We start from the raw sequence: 22358 nt of genomic DNA, 5'->3' as shown, positions 1-22358 counted from the left end.
CCCGCCCTCCCCAAGCCGTCTTCACCACTACGACTTTGGGCATCGCCAATCGAGAGATCGCCGCATCGCGCTGTCACGGCGGCAGCGCGCAGCATCATTGCAAATACCGTCTCTCATCATCACGACTTCAATCAATGCTGCTGATGTGTCGCCACGCCGAAGACGATGTGCCAAGAGTTCGCGATCGCGTCGACAATAATGGCGGCGGGAGGGCAGTGGTAGAGGCGCTGCACCACCGACGACGTGGCTACGCTGCATTCCTCTCTGCTCTGCTGTTGCCGGCGGAGCCAAGCGCCGCAAGGCCGTGGGCTGCATGCTGCTCTGCATGGACCGCGTGCTTCTCGCTGTCTGCAGACGCTCAATGGATTGCTCAGGCCTGCCCGTGCGGCAGCGGAGCCATGCACGCACGCAACTTGGTTCGCTGGTTTGCTTCTGCTGCCGCACTCGACGCCTTTATCCGGTATCACTGCCTGACTGCCGTTGTGGGAACGAGTGGGCCAGCTCCCAGCTGGAAACTCCTCCGTGCTCTTCGGCTCGACCCTCCCCTCTCTTTGTACTATAGACGAGTACAGTAGCTTGCTCCCTGCATACGCTGCGACTGCTGTGCCTGTACCGATCCTCTGTCGCCTCATGCCGTAGCCACAGCGCTCACATCGCCCTGCCATTTAGGTCTCGACCTTGCCTGCCACGTGGAAGAACCGCTTCATCCCAATTCATACACCTCTGACCAGGCCTAAAGTCGCTGCGCACGCTCCATCCTCCCTACCCTGCAAGACTCTTCCCGCTAACGGCTGCTCAGCATGAATATTGGGCATGGAAAAGCCAAAGCTCGGAGAGAGCAAGTCGCCAATGCTTGTGTCATTTGCAGGACTGCCAAACTCAAGGTCCGTAAGCCCATATTTCGCGATGTGCGCTTGCCTCCGGCCCTGACGTTACGCCCCAACTCCAGTGCTCCGGAGAGCATCCGACGTGCTCGCGCTGCCACGAACGTGGCTTCGAGTGTGAATACGATGTTTGTAGGTCACTTCCATGATTCACGGACTAAGAATACACACTAACCCCAATTACCTGTTTTCAGTGGAAGGCCTCACAAAACGGCAGCAGCTGCAGTACGACCTAGTGGATCGAGGGCGCAAGCTGGAGCACGCCATGGGTATCCTCGAGCACTTGCAGTCCGGCAGTGATCAAGAAGCGGCAGAGTCCCTGGCGCGATTGCGAATAGGGAGCTCCATCGAAGAGGAATATCGTCGCATTCAAGCCTTCTCTCCACGCTCATCAACACAGCGCACGCACTCCAGTGAGGAACTACAACGTCCGATCGATGGGCCCGACAAAGCGGGTCCAGACTATCTCGCCACCCTCGCGCCTGGCATGCAGAATTTCATGTATACGCAAGCTCGAGATGTGCGGAATTGGGATGTACACGGTGGTGGTACTGGTGGTGGTGCTAGCGGAAGGGGTGCGCAAGCGCCGGACAACATCGACCCGCAAATGCTGGCGGAGAGCAACAACGCAAGCTACAACTAGCATACAGCCTTCCTAAGGCTTCGGCACGATGTCCGATGGATACACTGCACCTTCCGCAGCGCGTCTCTCGTAGGCCGTCGATGTCCGGACTCACCAGGAGGCTCCTCACCTCCCCACCTACTCTCGCGGCCATCGCGAGGCGGTCACAACGCAGCGTATGTGATGCCACCGATTGGCCGCGGCTGCGGATGCTGCATACAAATAGAGGATCCGTCCGGCCTTCAGGTGTGACGCGAGACGCCGTGCCTGGTCGTTTTCCGCTGTCGGAGGGGTTGCTTTGTCTTGCTGTGAAGCCTGGACATACGCGCAGAACTTACAGAGCTTTGGCCTCGAGTCATTGTCCGAGACCAGCTCGATTTCACGATGTTCATGAAGGATACAGGTGTTCTCAGGGTCAGGGTCAGGGAAGCGTGGCTGCTGTTCAGAATAATGTCTTACTATTACCCTCGAATCGCATTTCATCCCATATCCAAGCCTTGCCATGATCAATCTGTGCCAGATCCATGCTCCGACCGTCGCCTGGCCGTTGGAAGCGCTCGTAGCATGGTGCATCCTTCACGCCTTTCGGAGCCGGAGGACCCTCCGAAGCCTCACGGAGGAATGCTCCGAACAGAGGATTTCTGGGTCGCGGCAGTCTGCGTGGCAAGGGAAATTGGACGCACCTTGAACACCGGGAGTTGATTGCAGGCGCAGCATCGTCTTCTCGTCACGGCCTTCCTGCACGCCGCTCATTGGCAACATCGCTCCGGCCATCGTGCGGTGACATTGATTTACGGGGGCGAATCTTATGGCACAAAGTGCAAAAGTCGAGGTATCTATGCATGACGCGCTGGGTCATCGAGATCTTCAATGGACCTGCGGCCGGTGCTTATGAGCCCATGCGGGAAACGACTGGGGGTGAGTCGTCGGACGGTTGCTTTTCTTCACTTTCAGGACTTTTCGTCCGAGTTGCTGTTGTGGGTGCCGACACGCTGCACAAGGAATGGGCCACATCTGCGAGGAAGGTACGCTGCGTGCTGCGCGTGAAGTGGAGCGGGATTGTGTGCTGTTGAATGAGGTGTTCAATGTATGGTGCTGTCGGGCGAGGAGAACATGCTGTAGGAATCTTCTACTTGACCGTCCACACTCCACACTCGGATCTGGTGCTACTTGCGACGCAACACGAGCAATACTTATTAGAGGTAGCTCGCAATGACAGGTACCTCGCAATCGCCAATAAGACCGTTGTAACAGTGTGCCTGTGCTTCCCCAGCCCAGCCACCGGACCCTGGCGTGCCTTCGCCCGTCGCGACTTCCCGCCAACATTGTCTCAATTTCCAATTTTCTGTTCCTGTCTACTTCTCCATCGACATGACTCCTCTACCAGCCGGCATGGCTTCGAAGTACGCGGCGTTTGCTTCTTGCATGCCCTCGAGAGCCAAGACAAGCTCGTCTGCCGACGCCTTATGATCCACAGCGAACAGCACACGATCGGAGCGGCGCAGCCTGCACCTCGTGCAATGGACGCCTCGCCTAGACGAAGCACTCGACAACTCCAATGGAACATGCAACAGGATTGCGTCCAACCATTAATGAATCTCCTCTAGCAGTCGCTCGCTAAGCCGAAGTGAACTCCAGCGCGCGTCGATGACCTCAAACCTCTTCTCGTCACGCGGACGGTCTTCTAGCTCTGTCGTGTAGCGACAAATCTTACTAATAGCTGGACGGACCTTTGCAGAGGCGCACTTCGCCGCCGCGGCTGCACCATGCGTTCTCCCAACGTTCCTCAGCTGCCACTTTCGCGCCGTCCTTCTCTCAGCAAGTAGTGAAGGCTGCCGAGCCCCTTCCATCCCGGATCATCAACTTATATGGGTCGATTAGTAGCGAGGAAAATTCAGTCTCAGACGCGACCAACGGCCTGGGTTATCCGGTGAAAGTGTGGACAACAACAGTCGCACAAGGCTCTGCCAAGTGAGAAATTTTGGATGGGTGACCAACATGGCGATACGGCCGGACTCTCATTCGTAGACCTTCATGGACCTGCTCAAAGCCCTGCCGCAAGATTTGAAGATGCTGCTTGTCACATGCCTTACTTGGGGCAAGCATGGCAGATCGCAAGCATGTCTTTTGGTTTTTTGTGCCTCGGATACTCTTATACAGTCACCGCGCTCCATCGCGACACAAGGTATTGTATTTGTATGAGAGCGATCATATTGCGATGTGTGGTACTCTCGCAGGAGGTCTACTTTGAGAATTGGCATACCATGGGCCTCAGGCTTGGCACCCACCACACAACAACCACGCGATCTGCACATGGACAGCTCGGTGTACAAGACAGATCGACACTCGCGCACGGCCAAGAGAATTGCTGACTCCTGGTGACGCACTGTGCAGAGGTGTCCTCGAGATTTGGAATGTGCATCGGCAAAGAAGAGCAGAACCGTGGGCACAACCACGTGAAGACGCGAAGACTCGGATATTAGCCGAAATCTCTCGTTCGGTAAGATCAAGATGAAACAAGCCTTCTGTCATGCAATCAATTCCTTACATTCGCTTGACCGTATGTCGACAACGACCGATGTGAAATATGCACTCAAGCCCGGTAGGCTGATTTCTCAGCGCTGGTTGTTCCAGGCCCTCATGATGCGTTCCACGCGATTCCAGATTCTAGTGGGGAGCGCCGACTGCAATATCGATGCACTTCAGGATAAATTACTCAAGGACTCCTCGGCTTTTCTCGCTACCATCGGGCAACTGGTATGTATGCTGCGGAAGACCACATATAATAAGCTTTCCTTGACGTTTGATGTTCTGTTCTTGTTCGTTCCCAAGCAATTCTTCCACTTCTTGTCACTCCTTCACTCGTTCGACGACAATGCGTCTTTCCATTCTGACTTTTGCAGCTACGGCAGCAGCAGCTGGCTCTGCTTGCCGCGCTTCAACTGGTATCATACCTTATCCAACCGGGACCGACTACACTTTCAGCCCGGTCACTGCTCCCTCTGGCTCTGCTCCCTCTGGCTCTGCTCCTTCTGGCTTCACATTCTCTTCTAGCTCTACCTCTATCGGCAACACCTCTACTTCTGCTTCTGCTTGTCGTGCTCGGACAAGCATCACATCTGTGGCAGCCGGTGCCAGTCCCATTTCCAGCCTGGTCTCTGCTCCTGTTAGCTCTGCTGAGTCTGCTCCCGCCGGCTACGCTCCGGTCAGTTCTGCCCCTGTCAGCTCTGCTCCCGTCATCATTGCTCCCACCAGTTCTGCTCCCGCCAGTTCTGCTTCAGCCAGTTCTGCTCCTGTCAGCTCCGCTCCCGTCATCTCTGTTCCCGGTCCTGCTTCTTCTGGCGCTGCTCCTCCTACAAACCCTACTTTTGCCACATCCAGCTTTGCTTCTGGCTCAGCCTCTACTCTTACCAGCTCTGCTGCAAGCGGTGGTTCGACTGGCGTCAGCTATGCTGGTGTCAACATCGCAGGCTTGGACTTCGGCTGCGACACCTCTGGTAACTGCCAGACTTCGAATGTAGTCGACCCCGGTCAAGACGGCATCGATCAGATCAATCACTTCATCAGCGATGATGGCTTAAACACTATTCGTTTGCCAGTCGGCTGGCAATTCCTTGTCAACAACCAAGTCGGTGGCTCGCTCGATGCGGCCAATTTCGCAACCTATGATAAGTTGATGCAAGGTTGTCTTGATGCTGGTGCCGAGATGTGCATCATCGACATTCACAACTACGCTCGCTGGAACGGAGCCATCGTCGGGCAAGGTGGTCCATCCAACACTGAATTCGCTAGCTTGTGGTCTCTGCTCGCGTCCAAGTACAAGAACAACGACAAGGTTGTGTTTGGTATCATGAACGAGCCTCACGATGTCGATATCGGCAAATGGGCGACCACAGTCCAAGCAGCCGTCACCGCCATCCGTCAAGCCGGCGCAACCTCAAACAAAATCCTCCTACCTGGCAATGACTGGACGCACGCCTCCAGCTACATCTCTGACGGCTCAGCCGAAGCTCTCTCTGCAGTCAAGAACCTCGATGGCTCAACCACCAATCTCATCTTCGATGTGCACCAGTACCTTGATTCCGATGGAAGCGGTACTCACACGAACTGCGTCACCGACAACGCCGACTCGTTCCGTGAGCTCGGAGACTATTTGAGGCAGAACAAGCGTCAGGCCATCTTGACTGAGACGGGTGGTGGCTCGACTGATGAGACTTGCTTGGCCAACCTTTGCAAGCAATTTGATGTCTTGAACGAGTATTCTGATGTCTATCTGGGATGGACAGGCTGGGCGGCTGGAAAGTTCGACAGCAGTTATGAGTTGGCGGAGACTCCAACCAAGAGCGGCAGTGGAGGATTTACTGATTTGCCGCTGGTTAAGCAGTGCATTGTTGGCAAGTTCAAGGCTTAGTGCGATGCGCTGGGCTATTGCTCAAATTTCTGTGACGGATGTTAGCTGTTTGTCATGACTTGGGGCTCAGATGATCAGCCTCTCAGAGAGCTTCCTGTCTTGTTGGAAAGAGGTGAGCCGTTCATGGCTCTGACGAGGTACCTGAAATACACGACCTTGCACGTAGATAAAAGCAAATTTCAGTCGCGCTGCATTGAGGCTAGTTTTTTCATACTTTCATCAGCCCACCTGTTTCATTACTCTATTGAGTCGGTAGTAGGCGATGCACGTGTCCTGTCGCCAAGTGTGTCAGAAGTGAATCTATCTCGTTCGGCCGAACCTCGGAACGCCGGGAGCGCTCGCCGCGTGTCCCTCCACATCGCGACTCAACTTCGCGTTCACGCGACGACTTTCCGACAACAACTTGAATATTTTCATAATGTCCGACGACGAGACCTCTGGCTCGTCTTCTGGGGACGAAGATGTCGCCACATCCGGACTCATCGCTACGCGCGCGAAACGAGCGACCGCGGGAAACCTATATTCGTCACTCCGCGAGATCCTGGACGATGAAGAGCTGCAGAAACAGCTTCTTGCCGAAGATGAGGATGATCAGGGCGAATTCGTGGGATCCGACAAAGACGATGACGATGCGATGTCCTCTTCGGGCGACGAAGACGATGCTGGACCTCCGCAGGACGGCGAGAAGGAGGACTTGGAGGGCGAGCGGGAGTTGAAGAAGCAGGAACGCGCTCAGCTGAAGCGGAAGCGAAAGATGGAGGAAGCGAAGATGCGACTTCCTAAGATTGGGCAGAAAAAGAGGGTCAAGCTGGCCGACGATGTCAAGACGGAGGATGGATCTGCTACGCCGGTGGAGAGGCCTAAGAAGAAGAGCGAGAGGCAGAACTGGCTACCCACCGAGGCTGATATGCCTGTCAGACAGTCGAGTCGGTCGACAGCTGTTGCGAACCGAGAGATGGTGCATACCAACCTGAAACAAAGCATCGCGCGGAGTGAGAAGCAGAAGAAGGTCATGGCGAATCATGCTGCGAAGGTGAAGGCCAACACACGTGCCGTGCTCACGCAGGAGGAACGGTTTGCCAAAGCTGCCAAGATCGAGAAGGAGACGGCTAAGGAGTTTGGCAGATGGGAGAGAGAAGAGGCGGAAAGACAACGGCTGCGAGAGGAGGCTCTGGCTGCGAAGCGGCGACGAGGGATAGAGGGGCCAGTGATCAGATACTGGAGTGGTAGTGTGCTGTGGGAAGGGGACAAGATCAAGGACAATCGCTTGCATGGCAGCCAGAAAGTGGACGAAATCAAGGACCGGCCAGGCAGTGCTGGAGGCGTGAGTGCCAATGGCGATGTAGGCAAGGACGAGCTTGCTTCAGGGCACTCGACAGAGTACGCCACAGCCAACGGAAGTCCCGCACCACCAAGTGTGCCGGCGACACCGGGCTTCCCTGGCAGCCGACCTCTGCAACCTGCGCTTCCTCCTCCGCAGCCTGAACCACCAACAGCCGGTCCTTCGTCCTGGTTAGATGGCATTCACGAATATGCAAATGGTTCTGGCACGTCGACACCGCTCCAGCCGGGCGCCTATACGCCCAGTACTCCGGCACTTAATACACCGCCGGTTGCTGGAAGTGGACTGCCCATGTTAGCGCCGCAGCCGTCGGCGGCTCAGCACACGCCAGGCCAAGCTCCTATCTATCACGGATTGCCACCATATGGTACATACGGCCAGTTTCAGCTGAACACATCTCAGCAACAAGTACCGGAGCCTCCCCCGCCTCCTCTTATTAAGGAACAAGCCCAGCGCTCTTTGATCATGCTCGAGGCGTTTGAGAACCTCGATGCGCCCACGACAAGCAAGCGCGGCTCATCAAAAGCGCAGAAGGAGAATCTACTAGAGCCTACTCCAGTGGCGTCGATACTTCTGCCGGGCTCATATCCTCACTTCGCACCAGAAGAAGCACGGTATCTCACGCATAAAAAGCGTGCGACAGCTAAAGAGCATCTTCCGCCTCCCCCGACAAAAGCGAAATGTGCCCTCACGCCCTTTCCTGCGAAATTCCGAGATCCCAAGACTGGACTTTCGTATGCTGGTCTCATGGAATACAAAATGGTTCAGCGGCTATTGGCTGGCGGCTGTCAGTGGAGCTCTATGCTTGGCTGTTGGGTCGGCCCCACGTATGGAGATCTGGGGAGGGCAGCGAGAGGTGTGCCTGACGATTTCGAAATACCAGCGACCTCGAAAGGTAAAGAGACTGAAGTGGAGCTCAAAGCTGAGAGTGTTGGCTGAAAGACGCTGCGATGGATGCAGCAGCTTCATCCTGAGACGCGGGCACGATGACATCTAGCTACTTTGAATGAATGTCCAGGACGGCTCAGGAGGAGCCTATTCTTTCCTCCGATAATCTTGACAACCCGAAACTGCATATGAGTTCGCAACGCAAGATCTTGCACGACCTACTATACAGCGACAGCATCCGCTGTGCTTCTTCCTGGTGGCAATGTTGCGTTGCAATGTAGGTCTGTGGTCGACGGAGTCCGTGGTAGCGACATGTCCTTAGGAAGGCCTTGAAAGCTCAGGCCAATTCAAGCACAATTTTTTGTTCCGCCCTTCTCTTCCCACTCAACCTTCTCATCACTCCGTTCGGTCAGCATACAGCCTGCTGTTGGGGCGGAAACAATCCGGGACATCTCGATATATATATATATATATATCGGTGAAGCAGGAGGACGCGATATTGAGTGCAATCTCCGCTCGCGGCTAATCAAAAGAGGTTTGCGGCAAGATGATCTTGACTGGGCTGTGATGCAAGAGAGGTCTCTTGATGATGATCAGGCGTTCACGATTTTCCCGGCTACGATAACTCTGGATCTTGCAGGTCGACTGTGCAAGTGGCACTGCAAAGGGAAACAATGGGAGCTCAACCGCATTTTGAAATTATTGGCAGAATCGTTCGTACGTCTCTGTTCTCCACAGCTACGCCGTAGAACGCCGCAGAAGCTGCTGAAAGAGATCAAGTCCAATCTGCTGATCGAGCAGGCTATGCGGGAAATTTCATCTTTCGCTGAGTTTGTTCTTGGGCGAGAAAGCCTCATCGACGCTTTTCCTCAGGAAGTCGAAGCAAGTTTGCCATTCGGTGGAGATATCGAGCCTATGGCAGTGCCATCCACTGTCTAGAGAACACTAGACGAGAGAAGAAACTGGCCTTCAAACAATTGTCTTTCGAGCCATGTCCCCTCCACAGAGTGTAGTTGACCTCAGTCGTGGCCATTCGGCTTCGATTCCACGCCGTCTTGTCGGCGGAGAATAGACGACTACATTACCTCTGGCAAAGCGCTTCCACCAATGGACAACAAGCTGAGGTCCTATTGCGTGCGACACTGACAAAGCATTGCACGCTTCCAGCTGAGACGGACCGGGGAAGAGCTATACATAAGCTCCGGCTTCATAAGCCACATATGCCGACTTCAGCTCTGCCCTGGCACACAACTATATAAAAGCATAACAACAACTTTTCCAACGACTAAACAGCGAGATTTGTTTCAGCGCAACTTATTTTGACTGCGACATAGCGAGAAAGATGGCCTCAAAAATCCTTCTCTTCATCGGTAGCGGTGCCAACATCGGAGCCTCAACTGTCAAGACCTTTCTAGCAGCTGGCTACAAAGTCGCACAAGCTTCACGGTCTCTGAAACCGGAGGATAGCACGGAGAATAACCTTCATCTCGTGGTCGATGCCACCAAGCCAGAAAGTATTACCAAAGCATTCGAAGAAACGAGGAGGAAGTTGGGAGAGCCGAATGTTGTGATTTACAATGGTAAATCCATCCGCGAAGTCCAACTGATAACGACCCAATGAAGCACAATATACTGATGCCCCTCCACAGCCGCAGCCGCTCATTTTGGCGGAGCCGCCGACACCCTCAACCACGTTTCTCTCTCGGACTTCACCACAGACCTCACCATAAACACCACAAGCCCTTTCGTTACCTCGCAGGAAGCTCTCAAATCTTTCAATACTCTCCCTTCCTCAACGCGCAAGACTTTCTTCTTCACAGGTAACCTCCTTAACGAACAAAAGCCAATACCAGGCCTCTTGACCCTTGGCGTCGGCAAATCCGCAACAGCGTATCTGATCGCTGAAGCGGATCTGGTGTACAGCAAGAAGGGAATCAGATTCCACTACGTGGATGAAAGGACTGAAGTTGGCGGGCCCATATATAATGGTGTTTCCGGCGAGGGGCATGCGAAGTTCTTCTTGGACTTGGCAGAGGGAGAGAAAGGTGCCGAGGTGCCGTGGCAGGCAACGTTTGTGAGTGGGAAGGGGTATGTGGAGTTTCCGATTCGGGGCGTGGAACTCTGAAGTTGCTCCGTTGCTAGGTGGGGGAGCTAGATGAGAGACAGAAGAAGCGGTGTGTGGACTCGCAGATGGCAAAACACTTGCAACGGTGATCGGAGGTCTTCTGGACGCTTTCAGAACCAACCACTGTCTTTCGCATAATATGAAGCTCAGACTTCAGCTCAAAAACAAAAATCAAAATTCCTGTCTCACAACTACTTCACCAGCCGCGTTCTTTGTCTTTCTCCGAGGCTTTGCTGAACTGAAAATGATTTCTCGGTCCAGCCAACCTAGCCACTTCAGTCCAGACCTCAAACACCTTCCCCTTTTCTGGAGTCTCGTGCTTGCCATAGAACTTCTCCCCTCCAATTTTCTCATCCCACTGCATACTCTGCAACAACTCCTCCACTTTTCTCATCTTCTCAATCCTATTGAGTCTCAAATCGACAGTCTTGGCCAGCATACGCTCAGCAAAAATGTTCGCAGACCGGGAGTTGGCGTGATGGAGGTGTGATGTGAAGGTGCCGGTGATGGGACCTTCACGAATATATCTATCGGTGATCGTCTCGCTGGGGTTTTCGTCGGACTTTTTGGTAGTTGTCGTCGTTGTGCGGGTTGTGACGTAGTAGATGTTGGCTCCAATCCAACCTTTTTTGGTCTTGGGAAGGATTCTGTCGTTCGGCAAACGCACACATACATCGACCTTGACTTGCAAAGTGCCAACCTCGGCGCTACTGACGGTGAATTGAGAGCAATCTTGGTGGATCACCTTGTCTGTAGATAGTTCGACGTCTCGGAAGTCCAGACCGCCCGGAAGAACGAGCTTGGTTTCCTGTTCTGCGGCATCGTTGGCTTCGTCAAGATCCTCGTACGTGGTACCACATTCTTGCCATCCAATCTCTTCGATGTCGACCTCTGCCTCTACGTCCTCAGCGGTCAACTCTCGCCTGTAGACGCGCCAGACGAAGTAGTAGCAGTCCCCGGGATCTTTTTCGTCGATGTCGGACTCGTGGTCGTCAGTTGATATCAACGTAGAGCTCGAATCATCAACCTCCACGGCATCATCATCCCGGGGCTGCATCCAGTCGCGGAAAACTTGGTTATTGATGGTCTTTCCACTAATGCTGGGCCTCGGCTGCGGACTGAAGTCCTCTGTGTCTGAGTCCTCATTGGTCTGGGGCAGCGTCTGAATGGTAACAGCAGGACGAGGGAGGGGTTCAAGGCGCTGTGGTCCAGATCCAGACCTAAAGGGACCAAACTTAGGCGGTCTTCCCCAAGGTCTAGCTTCTGGGCGTTCTGCACGCTGTGTCTGTTGAGGCTTGATCACTGGTGGCCAGACCTGCCAGACTTTGCCGTTGACTTTGGCTCTTGCGCCTGGAGCGTCATTTGAGAGAGCTTCGATTTCATCATCGAACACGTTAGCATCTTCCAGAGATCTGTCCACCTCATTGAACCGAGCTCTGAGGGCGTCCTCACGTTTGCGTAGGCCCACGGTGATCTCGTAGTTCTTGATAACATTGGACCAAAACATGCCATCGCGACGCCAGCGTACGAGCAGCGCATCAATGGGCAGGATTTCTCCAGGCGCTGGAAGCGAGTCCTGAGGTATCTGACGCCTGGTGAGATTGCCGTTCGGGCCTTTAGCGGTGTCCTTGCTGAGGGCGTGCTTTGCTGGTAGTGGCCACTGTCTGTGTATCAATCGATTCACTTCACGTCGAGCATCCTCATCACCTCTGAACATGCGCTGCTTTAGCATCAGGCCCACGTCAGCCTCGCTCAGAGCGTCGCTGACTTGTCTGTAACGCTTGCGCAGCGTTTCTCCTGAGCGCTTGATTCCGGTGACGTTTTCGTACTTGGCGACGATGGCAGGCCACTGGTCTCCAGTATCCTTCCACTGTACTAGCTTGGCGTCTTCGTCAAGGATCTCGCCCAGCACGCGAGCATGGCCAGTGCGAGCAGAATTGGGACCGGAGTGTTTCGATGCCGACTCCACTGCTTTCACGCCGGCTGCGCTGTTAAGGGCGAGAGGTTTCGATGCCAAAGTCGGCGTAGGCGCGTATGTGTCAGTGTTCACGTCGTCTTGCTCAGCAGCCAGCTTGCTGCTGAGCTCCAAGCCTCGTGCAGTAGCGGTGACACTTTTGTACTTTGGCTTCGGAGCTTCCTCAACAATCAGCTCGTCGGCATTGTCGTCTTCTTGCTCTGCCTGCCTGTTGCGAGCTGCGCGTTCCCGTTTCTGCCGAATTCGCTCATCTCTCTTCTTTTGAGCTTCCTCGTCTAGAATCGACGAACGCTTCGCCAGCTTGGCTTTCTTCTGCTCGATCGAGCGTGTGCGCTCTGCATCTCGCCGACGCTCCTCCTCGGCTTTCTCTTTCTGCCGCTTAGCGTCTGCGTCTGCCTTCTTCTTGATGTTATCTTCGCGCGTTCGCCGCAATTGCTCCGCGAGCTCCTTGTGAAGTTTGTCGTCAATCTCTTTCTTCCGCTGTCTTTCTACTTCCTTCTGCCGCTGGAGCTCAACTGCAGCTTGTCGGGATTTGGACGCCTGTTCTCGTTTGGCTCGGGCTTCTTCCTCACGTTGATGCCTCAGAGCTGCATCTGCCTCGCGTTGCCGTTCTTTGCGCTGTTGCTCCGCCCGGCCACGTTCAAGCTCTAAAGCCATTCTCTCTTCGAAGTTCTTCAACTCCTCTGCATCAATTCGCTTCCGTCTGTCGTCGGCCTTTTCAATACTCGCAGCGACATCTGGGATCTCAATACTGGGCTGAATTGTCGACTGTGGCGTAGAAGATGCGACAAACGAACGCTCCTTCTTAAAACGCTGAAGTCGATCTGACCTCGATGCAAGTTCAGCCTGCCCGGTAGTTGGAGCATCGGACCTCGAGTGCTGTTCGGAATTCTTGTGGCGTGCAGAGCTCTTGTGGCGTGTAGAGCTCTTGGTTGGGTTTCTGGTCTTCGATCGGCGAGGCTGGGGAGAACTTTCTGAATCAGAGTCGATGGTGATAACGTCCTGTGCGAGAGGCTTTGAGGATGATCGAGCTTTCGCGCCCGGCAGACTCTGCAGCCGCGGGCCTAGCGTCTCTGTGGGTCGCAGCCGTGATGGCTCTCCGTGATCTATGAGGGTGTTATTAGATGCGAAGCGATGTTCTGGTGTCTTCCTCCGCCCTGAATTATCCTTCAGCGCCTCTTTCTGAGCAGCTTGTTTCTTCCGCTGGGCCTTCTCGCGCCATGCAGCACTTTCTGCCAATGTCTTGTCGGCATTCGACTCCAAAATACGAGACGACCCGTAGAACAGATGTTTGGGCGGCGAGGTCGGTGCCGGGGCTGGTGGTGATGCCGCTTCGTCGTCAGAATCATCGGACTCCACCTCCACGAATGGTCCATTGGTCGTCCGATAAGACGCTGGCCGAGCCAAAGCAGTAGATGTTCTCAATGGCATCCGCGGTTTGGCATCCGCGCTCTCAGATAGCAACGAAACCGAGGACCGCTGCGGAGCTGGAGTTGTGTCAATCTTTCTCCTCTTCGTGATATCTTGCGGCGCCTTCGTCTCAATCATGTTGTATGGCCGTTTGAGACCGAGGCTTCCTCGGAGACGGCTGAAACGTGGTACCGAAGCCTCTGGCGGATGCAGCTCCATTGGTGTACCTTGATGTGTTTGCTTGTGATGAGCTGTGTACTCTGTAAGCCGGCTATCTTTCTGATCATCATCTGAATCCCACTGCCAGTCTATATCGTCCATACCAGAATCGACTGCCGGTCCGCTATTACCTGGCAAAAAGGACATGTTGGAACGAGCCAGCAACATCGATGGGCCCTCGTGACGTGACATTTGTCTGCACGAGTGACCGCTAGGCTTACTTGGCACGTGGATGTTCGTGTGCAAGCTCGTGGTATCGGAAACCCTGATGCAGGTATCAGCAGAGCCCGTTGCGTACTGCGAGTGTGCAATTGTCCTTTGGCGAGCAGGTCACAGGCTGACAGGACAGCGCCAGCAGTTGAGATTGCTGGCCGTCAATTCGATGCTCTCACAAGGAGATCAAACAGTGTGTGAGGCCGCAAACGATGAGCAGGCGAGCAGTGATGTTGCGATTATGCCGAGCTTCGCATAGTGATCGTCGTTGCACTCAAGGAGGTTGAGGCGCATCACCGAACTTCTCGTTCGCGAAGAAAATGCGAAGACGGCCTTCTATGTTGGCCTGAGGGTGGAAGGCAGGACGTACTTGGTGACTGTCGGGGTGCAAGAGGTCGTAGTTGTTTGGACCTTTTCCAGTCGATTTGTCCAGAATTGTGGACTTTGCGGTCGTCGGCGCAGTTGCGGATCGCGGCTGGTAGGGGGCGCTGGTGTTCGAAACCTCATCCAGTGACATGAGGCAAGAGCCTGTGGAAGGTGATTGAGTCTGGCATTGTGGAGTGAAGTTGTTTGTCGGAGTGGTAGAGGTCGAAGTTAATGAGGTTCGAGGCAATGTCGAAGCTTGTGAGCCTCGGAACTCAATCTCCAAGTGAAAGGAGGTGAATTGATGGGAGGCTTCAGTCTTGTGAAAGTGAACATTTTGGCTTGTGATGAAGCACTACGTGTCTTGTCAAGACGCCTTAAAGAGTCCCTGGCGGCCTCGCTCTTGTCGTGGGCTCTGCCGTGATGCACAGCAAGTCTAGCAATCTTGCTATCGTATTGTAACTATTCGCCCCTGGCCTCTTCAGTCGTTTCCGCTTGCAGCGAGTTCCGTTTCCATCTATGAATGCTATCTTGTTCACTTGAACCAAAGAGCTGCGTCTTGAAGCGGGATCAGATAGCCTGCTTGACATTTTGGGTTTCCTCCACGGCGCAAGCACGGTCGTAGCAGCGGAGTGACTGTGATGTTGCCATGATTGCGCTGTCCGGGTGTTGCCACGCATCATTCAATCTCACAACCTGAAGGCGGATATGGCCAGTTTCTGGCCCGTTCTCTCGAGCAGTCGCTCTTCGTTAATTCGAAATGCAGGGAACAACTCGCAGCCAGGTCGCGTATCAATCGAGGGCGCTTCGCGAAGTCGAGCGCCTGTCGTGCTGGCAATCTCAGCCCACGGGCTTTTCCTGAACTCTATCATTCTCCGCACTCAGTTCAGCCATGAGTCCACCAGGAAATCGCTGCTTCTCATCTTCCTCCAATTTTGACTTGACCAGCTTGTCCAACATCTTTGCCTTCTCCAGAGCTGCATTGGTGCAAGTGAGCATGCTCAGCCCATCTACCGGAGTCCCTCCATACTTGGCGACCTGACAGACCTCGCCGAACCGATTGATGCTGATGATGATCTCCCCCTCTCTGCAATGTTCCTCAAGCAATGTAGCATCCTGCAACATGACCTCTCCACCTTCATAGTAGCTTGTCGTGATACAGAAGGGCTGGTGTTGCATCGATAGTTTCACAGGTTCTCGTTCCCTCAGACCAAACACCGTGACTTCTTCTCCTCGGACTTCCACATCTGGTCTTCTGAAGTGCATCAGTGCAGCGACTAGTGCTACACAGCTCGCATCGACCAGATTGCCATCATGATCCAAAACGTGGATGTCCGCTCGGATGTGAAAGCATTTCTGTCCTGACACAATGCACAGACTCTCAGTATCCAATGCTCCTGACCTTCGGATCGTCTTCTCGAGTATCCGGCTCATCAAAAGCTCAGTCTGGTCTTGACTGCAGAATCAGTCAGTCCATTCCCGTTATATCCACCACCACATGTGCTTTTCCGTACCGTCCAACCTCGAAAGCTGGGCTCGCAATGGGGCTCAGCTCGGTACTGATTGTGAAGACTCCATCAAATTTCCTGTCTGGGTATGGGGTGATCACTTCTGCGGAAATATTCACGAGCACTCGCGTCTTGCCCATGCGGACATCTGCTTGGCCATAGTCGTCGCCGAACGCGAGATCGATGGGGCGAAATTCGTCAAAGGCGCGGCCATCGATGCGGACATTCTGCTGGAGGGCGGAGAGGAGGAACTCGCGCTCGTTGGTGGAGGGAAGCGCTTCGGACGGCATGGTTGCTGGGCCTGGCGCATTGCAGTCGCCAGAAAGTTTGGAGAAGGTGATGTGTGGGTTCGAGTGATATCCACGTTCACAGGCTTGCTTCTCCACAGCGGATATTGACTTTCCACATCACGAACTCACTTTGCGCTCGAACCGACAGACATCCAACGACACCACGACGACTCACCGCCACCATGACGACCGCTCACCGACCCACGTTCGACCCAGCACGAGGCAAAGAAGCCGCCCGCGGCGAGGCCTACCATCAGCGCCTCCTCCCCGCGCACAAGACACTCAAATTCCGCCAACAAAATCAAGGCACCCCAGCAGAGCAAGCGAAGCGCGATCTCAAAGCCGAGCTGCTACGAAACGAAGCCAGGCACTATGCCAAAAAGGAAGGGCGAGAGCTTCCAGACGACGAAGATGCGGCCGAGCCCCAACGACAAATCGAAGCCGGCTCGAGCGGAGGCGTGAAGCGCAAAGCTTCAGAACCTGGTAACACGGAAGGACAAGCAGACGAAGAAGATTACGAAGCAAAGAAGCGGCGCGTATTAGAGGAAACCAGAGACATTGACGCAGACTCCGATTCCGGATCATCGAGTTCAGATTCAGAGAGTGAAGAGGATGAAGACGAGGATGAAGAAGCAGAGCTGATGCGCGAGCTGGCAAGAATCAAAGCTGAGCGTGCGGAGAAAGCTGCAAAGGAAGCTGCTGAGCAAGCGAAGAAGGACGAGGAGCAGAGAGAGAAGGACATTGCGTTAGGGAATCCATTGTTGAATGCGGGGAGAGAGGATTATAATGTGAAGCGGAGATGGGATGATGATGTTGTGTTTAAGAATCAGGCTCGAGGGACGGAGGAGAGGGGCAAAGAGAAGAGATTCGTGAATGATTTGCTGAGGAGTGATTTTCATCGGAGGTTTATGGATAAGTATGTGCGGTAAATGGCGGCGGAGAAGTGGCGCACAGCACCATGTGCGCAGATCTTGGGAGTTCAGTCGACGGAGTGCTTTTCAGCAACCTGGACCGAAAATTGGTACAAATTCTGGAAAGAAAAGCGAGGTCTTCTTCGTGGCTACGTCCACCGAGAGAGGACGCTCCACTACAATCAAGGCGCTCATACACTACCACACCGAGATAATGCAGAATGACATCGAACGAGCTGGTATGGAAAGGTTTGGCGACAGTTTCTGGCCGAGATAGGTCTTTCGATAGAGCGCAGGCGATGAACTTGCGAGGCTTCTCACAGTCCTGACGCTTGTCACGCCTAACTCCTTGTGCATCACGGCATGCACGCAAACAGATTTCTCACCACCTGTCACCAGGTTCGGTCAGCGGTCTCGTCGATCTTGACTGCATGAACCGCACAGGAGTATGCGGTGATCGACCTCTTTTCATCCTCACATAGTGCTCCTTGCTTCGATCTTCAACTTGCACCACCAAAGTCGCATTGGACAGTGACAGGCCGCGTCGTGCGACCTCACCAGCTGACGTCGACGTCAATGTTTCCAAGTCAGATCTCGAATTCCTCAACTGCCATCTCCAGGCGTGAAGGGTACATGATTAGGGTATTCAGTAACATCGCTCGATTTCCAGCTTCGATGAAACACAAGAACTCGAAATACTCATCGCCATGCATTCTTCTTCACCAAGTACCAAGCGGCGGGATCTGGAGCCTTTGGGAAGGCTCTTCCAACTCGCGTTTCGATCCCCTTGCTTCACGGCATGAGTAACAAGAAAAGAGCCTGATATTCAGCACCACACCTCTACGACCCGAAGAATAGGATCCACACAAAACGAGAAAATATGTCTTGGCCGTGGCTGCCATGCTTGCCATGCCATGCCATTCTCACGCGTCAAGACCTGGAGACGTCAGCGTCATTCCTTGTTCGTCAAAGGTCTCAGGGCTACAGAGGCGTCTCTCATCGCGGCCGGCCGCAAGTCCGCGGTGAGTCATCGGTGCCCAGCAAAGACAAGGAAAGCAAAAAGTCCAATAGCGTGTGGAGCAAACGCATGACATCCATGTCTTGATCCATCGACGCTCGGAAGCACGTCCGAACAGAACAGATCCAACAAGAACTTTGACAAATTTCTTCTCACCAGCAGCTTCGCTTGCTTGCATTGCTTGCTTCAACGATCGAAAGATCGAGGCATAGTGTCGCAATCGCACTTCTCTATCTCTCCACTAACAAGCGGTGCTGTGCTAATAGATAACAAGACTCAATCAACAGCAGATTGCCTTTCCATGTATTGCAGATCTTCAGTTCCGGAAGCCGAACAACGTGCTTTGAGATTATGAATTATCGAGCTCATCATCATTCAACAACCTGTCGACATTTTCCAACAAATGCACGCAGAATCAAGCCATCACATCACATCACGCACATCATAGTGCACGGATAACCGAAGCGAGTTCCAAAGGCTCGGTCCCCACGCCGCCGAAAAGTTTGTGAGGTTATTCAGAGTTCAGCAGTGACAAAGCCTGCCGACCGACCGACCGGCATGTGCCGATGAAAGCTTCCGGTCGATTCGTTCATTCGGTCGTTCTGGGGTTACTCGGACGTGCAAGTGAAATGATAGGTTCAAAGAACGGAGATGATCTGTTGATGCAGCAGGAGATCACACCGCGACAGTTGGCGTCGTCAACAGAAAATCTTCAACAAAGAAATGCATATAAAAATACCGCCGAGATTGGCACTTTGTACTACCTCAACGATAGCTCCTCATCAACGATGGGTTCTCGCAGATTCTGGGTAGCGAGCGTGACAAGTGCAAGTACAAGTATGCAATTCTTGCATCACATGATTCAGATTCCAGAAAGTCCAGTGCCAGTCCGTCCTAGATCCACCGTGGAGCACTTGACCAAAAACCCAGCACACCAATCCTTGAGAGAACTTCGCGAGAACCCCGAATGTGAACGTGGCGGGAGGAAAGGACCAGACAGTCCAGAACATTGGCAAATCGGAGGAACAACCCAGAAGAATCGATAGCGCCAGCATTCGACGTGTTTTCTTTGCTTGCAAGCGTGGACCTGTTTTAGAAAGAAAAGGTGCCCACTTTGTTTCCACTTTTTCTTTTTTCGTCGCTGTACTGTATGCAAAGCAATCGCGGCAGTACAGGATCTGCGGCGAGCGCGATGCCGCAATTATCTACGGTATCACAGAGCCGGGAGAAGCGAAGCGAGATGGGAAGGCTAGAGTCGCGAATAAATACGAAACTTGAAGAGAATGATTAGAAGGAAAGTGCCATATTTGGCCGAGACCCAAACTGTCGCGCACGATCCGAAGTGTCTTTCGTGTGGCGTCCGTCACCTCTGCCTCTCGAAATTGACATTTCGTATAGCCCGTATGTTGTGATTTCGCGACCAAGCTGGTGAGAATAAAATAGCGGCGATGACGATTTCTGGTGTGAATGGTGTGCTACTATATTCGATCCCGTTCCGAAAGCGTTGCCGGCAGGGCTGTGCAGGGATCTCATGCAAGCTTCTTGGCATAGACCAAGAGCAACCGATAAGCTACTGCAGCGCTTTGCAAGGATGTTCTGAGGCGTTGAGAGATGTCAATGCCACAGTGGCTTCGACCGCAAGACGGGACTCAGGAAGCATTCCGAAAACTTCGACCGAAATTCGACAGATCACTATTCGTTGTTGTGACTGCAGGAGCTGCAATGTTGGTCTTGATATCGCGGAATCGGTATTGCTTAGCCACAGGGACCTCCGATGCGTCGTCGTCTGCCAGTGTTGGTGGGCACCAGATAGCATAGTGCGTGTTCTTGCAGGAATGGTCTAGCCCAGCTAGCACGAGGTCGCAGTCTTGCCAAGGTGACCTTATCTTTGAGGCATGAAAATGCCGAGCGGCTGCACAGAAAGGATCGAAGACCAGATAGTCAAGCGAGATATCAATCTGCAATGCATATCGCTGTCATGTATCCAACAAGTAGGCGAAACCTCCGGAGGATGCCAGCAGAACCGATAGTGCTATTGCCAGGACCAGCATTGACGATTGAGCAGTACAGGCACTTCTTGCGCCAGAATCATCCGGTTCAGAACTCGTAGGTGTCGGTGCCGCTGGCTGTGAAGTGGTGCCCGTGGCGGTTGGCTTCGGCAGAGGGTCGCCCATTCCACAAAGCCCAGAATTGCGCATGTATTCGCTCGGATATATGATTTTGGGCAAGCCTTTGCCCATAGGAACTTTCAGCACACCTACTGGGCTGACTGTGAGATTGGTACAAGTGAGCACCTCCATAACTTGAGTTCCGAATGCAAGTCCGTGCGCCAGAAGATCAATCTCGAAGTCGCCAGTACCTTCACCATCATTGTTGAGAACGGTGATGACCTGCTTGTCGTTCACGCCTTTGCGTAGAGCCATTGTGTGGTAGTCTTGATATATGACCTCGGACGCTGACTTGATGTAATCGTCTTCAGCCAGTAGAAAATGCTGCCTGGCGAGTACCAAGGTAGCTATATGTTTGTAGAGCTCTGCGTTTGTGTCGAATTCTGTGGTCCAGAGTGGTGATCTATTCGTATGCGGCGAAATCTTTCCCGCCATATGCTGTTCTTGACCCTGATATATGATTGGAATACCGTCGAACATGATGGTAAATGCCAGGATGTTTTTCGCTTGTGCCGTATCGTTCGTTAATTCCGTAAATCTCGTCACGTCATGATTTTCGGAGAAGGTACCGAATGCTGTGGTGTCTTCGCAGTTCTCCCTTGTCGTGTAGATGGTAGTGATGAGGTCGTTAAGACTGCCAGTCGTGCTTCCGAAAGCTCTCATGAGGGTATAGTATATGGGGTAGTTCAAAATCGAGCCAATGGTGTCAGCCCAGCGACATACCATGCTGTTGTCGCCAAACATCGTCTCGCCTGTAGCGAAGACCCCTGCAGCTCTGAGAAACCTGGCAAAGAAATCGGGCTCAACATTGACAGCCGTATCGATGCGGAGGCCGTCAATTGAGTAATTGGAAACCATCTCGGAGATCCAGTTTCCCCACATGTCTCTGACAGCCCTGTCTTCGGTACGCAGATCGACCAGCGAGACTGCGCTGCTGCCCATCCAGCAGACTTCGACTTCGGTCTGATTTGTATTGCCATTGACTGGGCCTGGAGTGGTGATTAGAAGGCGGTCGCCGGTCAAGAAAAAACATGCAGCGCACGGCGATGGTTGCGCTTACAGTATGAATGGAAATATTTTGCATCATTGAACGGATTGAACACCCTGTAATCGACTGCTGATGCCGGGCCAGCATATGCCATGTGGTTGACAACAATGTCCAACATCAAGTACATGCCGCGTCGATGTACCTCAGAAATGAGCTCGTGAAGGTCATCAGCAGTGCCAAACTTGGGATTTAGTGCGTAGAGGTCTTGCGCCCAGTAGCCCATATGAGCGTCGCCATCGATTGTCTCCTGGGGAAGCTGTTCCACGACAGGTGATATCCAGATGGCGTCGAAATTCATCCCCTGGATATAGTCTAGCTTGTTGGTGATGCCTTTCCACGATCCGCCGCAGTATCTGCCGTTCACGACATCACATGGTGCGGTTGTGGATCCATCGCTTCGAGAGAAACGATCTGTGATGACTTGATAAATTGTCCGGGAACGCCAGTCTTCGAGGGTAGCTGCACTTGCTTCCAAGGTACAGAGCGTGACGAGAGCAATGATGAACAAAGGCACCAGACACCCCATGGCTTGGTCAAATGAGCGGGGTGCTTTCAATCACGGCGCGAATGTTAGCATATACATGGCTGCAGACGGAGTGGCGCAGAGTTTGAAGTTTGAGCTGAGCCTCAAGTTGAGTAGTCGCAGCAGTCGGGGAGGAGGTGTCTGCGCGGCCCCAAGCCTTGTGCTCCGATACGATCAAGAGCCAAGTCCAGTTGGCAACGACGGCGATAACTGCTCAACGCCCAGATCGTGAGGAATGACTGCTACAGTAGAAGACGAGAAAAGGCTAGCGTGCATAACCAACTCGCCGGGCGACAGCGTTGAGGTGAAGGCTCTGCAGAAGGGGCCATGTCGAGATGGGTGCACGCCCAGCTGGGAAAAGATCTGGTTTCAGGGCTCCACTGGGCGACGATAGGCTGGATAGGTGCTGCCGAAGTCACGCAAGGCGACACAGCGTCTGG

General features: G+C 53.5%; 8 protein-coding genes across 8 annotated transcripts; 5 read left to right on the top strand and 3 right to left on the bottom strand.

The window, feature by feature from the left end:
* Positions 1-800: 800 nt before the first annotated feature.
* Positions 801-1527, top strand: CKM354_000817600 (uncharacterized protein; the record flags this gene model as incomplete). The annotated part of the gene is made up of 3 exons (XM_044803544.1): positions 801-884; positions 950-1016; positions 1079-1527. The coding sequence occupies 3 exons, from the start codon at positions 801-803 to the stop codon at positions 1525-1527; spliced, it is 600 nt and encodes a 199-aa protein (XP_044659479.1).
* Positions 1528-4381: 2854 nt separating this feature from the next.
* Positions 4382-5917, top strand: CKM354_000817500 (uncharacterized protein; the record flags this gene model as incomplete). The annotated part of the gene is made up of 1 exon (XM_044803543.1): positions 4382-5917. The coding sequence occupies one exon, from the start codon at positions 4382-4384 to the stop codon at positions 5915-5917; it is 1536 nt and encodes a 511-aa protein (XP_044659478.1).
* Positions 5918-6335: 418 nt separating this feature from the next.
* Positions 6336-8198, top strand: CKM354_000817400 (uncharacterized protein; the record flags this gene model as incomplete). Its single annotated transcript, XM_044803542.1, has 1 exon — positions 6336-8198. One exon carries the CDS (start codon positions 6336-6338, stop codon positions 8196-8198), a length of 1863 nt encoding a protein of 620 aa, XP_044659477.1.
* Positions 8199-9489: 1291 nt separating this feature from the next.
* CKM354_000817300 (uncharacterized protein) lies at positions 9490-10272 on the top strand (the record flags this gene model as incomplete). The annotated part of the gene is made up of 2 exons (XM_044803541.1): positions 9490-9727; positions 9797-10272. 2 exons carry the CDS (start codon positions 9490-9492, stop codon positions 10270-10272), a joined length of 714 nt encoding a protein of 237 aa, XP_044659476.1.
* Positions 10273-10468: 196 nt separating this feature from the next.
* CKM354_000817200 (uncharacterized protein) lies at positions 10469-14044 on the bottom strand (the record flags this gene model as incomplete). The annotated part of the gene is made up of 1 exon (XM_044803540.1): positions 10469-14044. One exon carries the CDS (start codon positions 14042-14044, stop codon positions 10469-10471), a length of 3576 nt encoding a protein of 1191 aa, XP_044659475.1.
* Positions 14045-15292: 1248 nt separating this feature from the next.
* CKM354_000817100 (exosome non-catalytic core subunit RRP45) lies at positions 15293-16250 on the bottom strand (the record flags this gene model as incomplete). Its single annotated transcript, XM_044803539.1, has 2 exons — positions 15293-15908; positions 15967-16250. The coding sequence occupies 2 exons, from the start codon at positions 16248-16250 to the stop codon at positions 15293-15295; spliced, it is 900 nt and encodes a 299-aa protein (XP_044659474.1).
* A 182-nt stretch (positions 16251-16432) lies between these two features.
* On the top strand, positions 16433-17179 carry CKM354_000817000 (uncharacterized protein; the record flags this gene model as incomplete). The annotated part of the gene is made up of 1 exon (XM_044803538.1): positions 16433-17179. The coding sequence occupies one exon, from the start codon at positions 16433-16435 to the stop codon at positions 17177-17179; it is 747 nt and encodes a 248-aa protein (XP_044659473.1).
* A 2976-nt stretch (positions 17180-20155) lies between these two features.
* CKM354_000816900 (uncharacterized protein) lies at positions 20156-21921 on the bottom strand (the record flags this gene model as incomplete). The annotated part of the gene is made up of 2 exons (XM_044803537.1): positions 20156-21336; positions 21408-21921. 2 exons carry the CDS (start codon positions 21919-21921, stop codon positions 20156-20158), a joined length of 1695 nt encoding a protein of 564 aa, XP_044659472.1.
* Positions 21922-22358: the final 437 nt, after the last annotated feature.

Source organism: Cercospora kikuchii (assembly GCF_019650295.1).
Source record: "Cercospora kikuchii DNA, contig_00005, whole genome shotgun sequence".
Taxonomy (NCBI): Eukaryota; Fungi; Ascomycota; class Dothideomycetes; order Mycosphaerellales; family Mycosphaerellaceae; genus Cercospora; species Cercospora kikuchii.
Note: the sequence above shows the minus strand (reverse complement) of the source record. Positions and strands in the feature narration are given on the sequence as shown.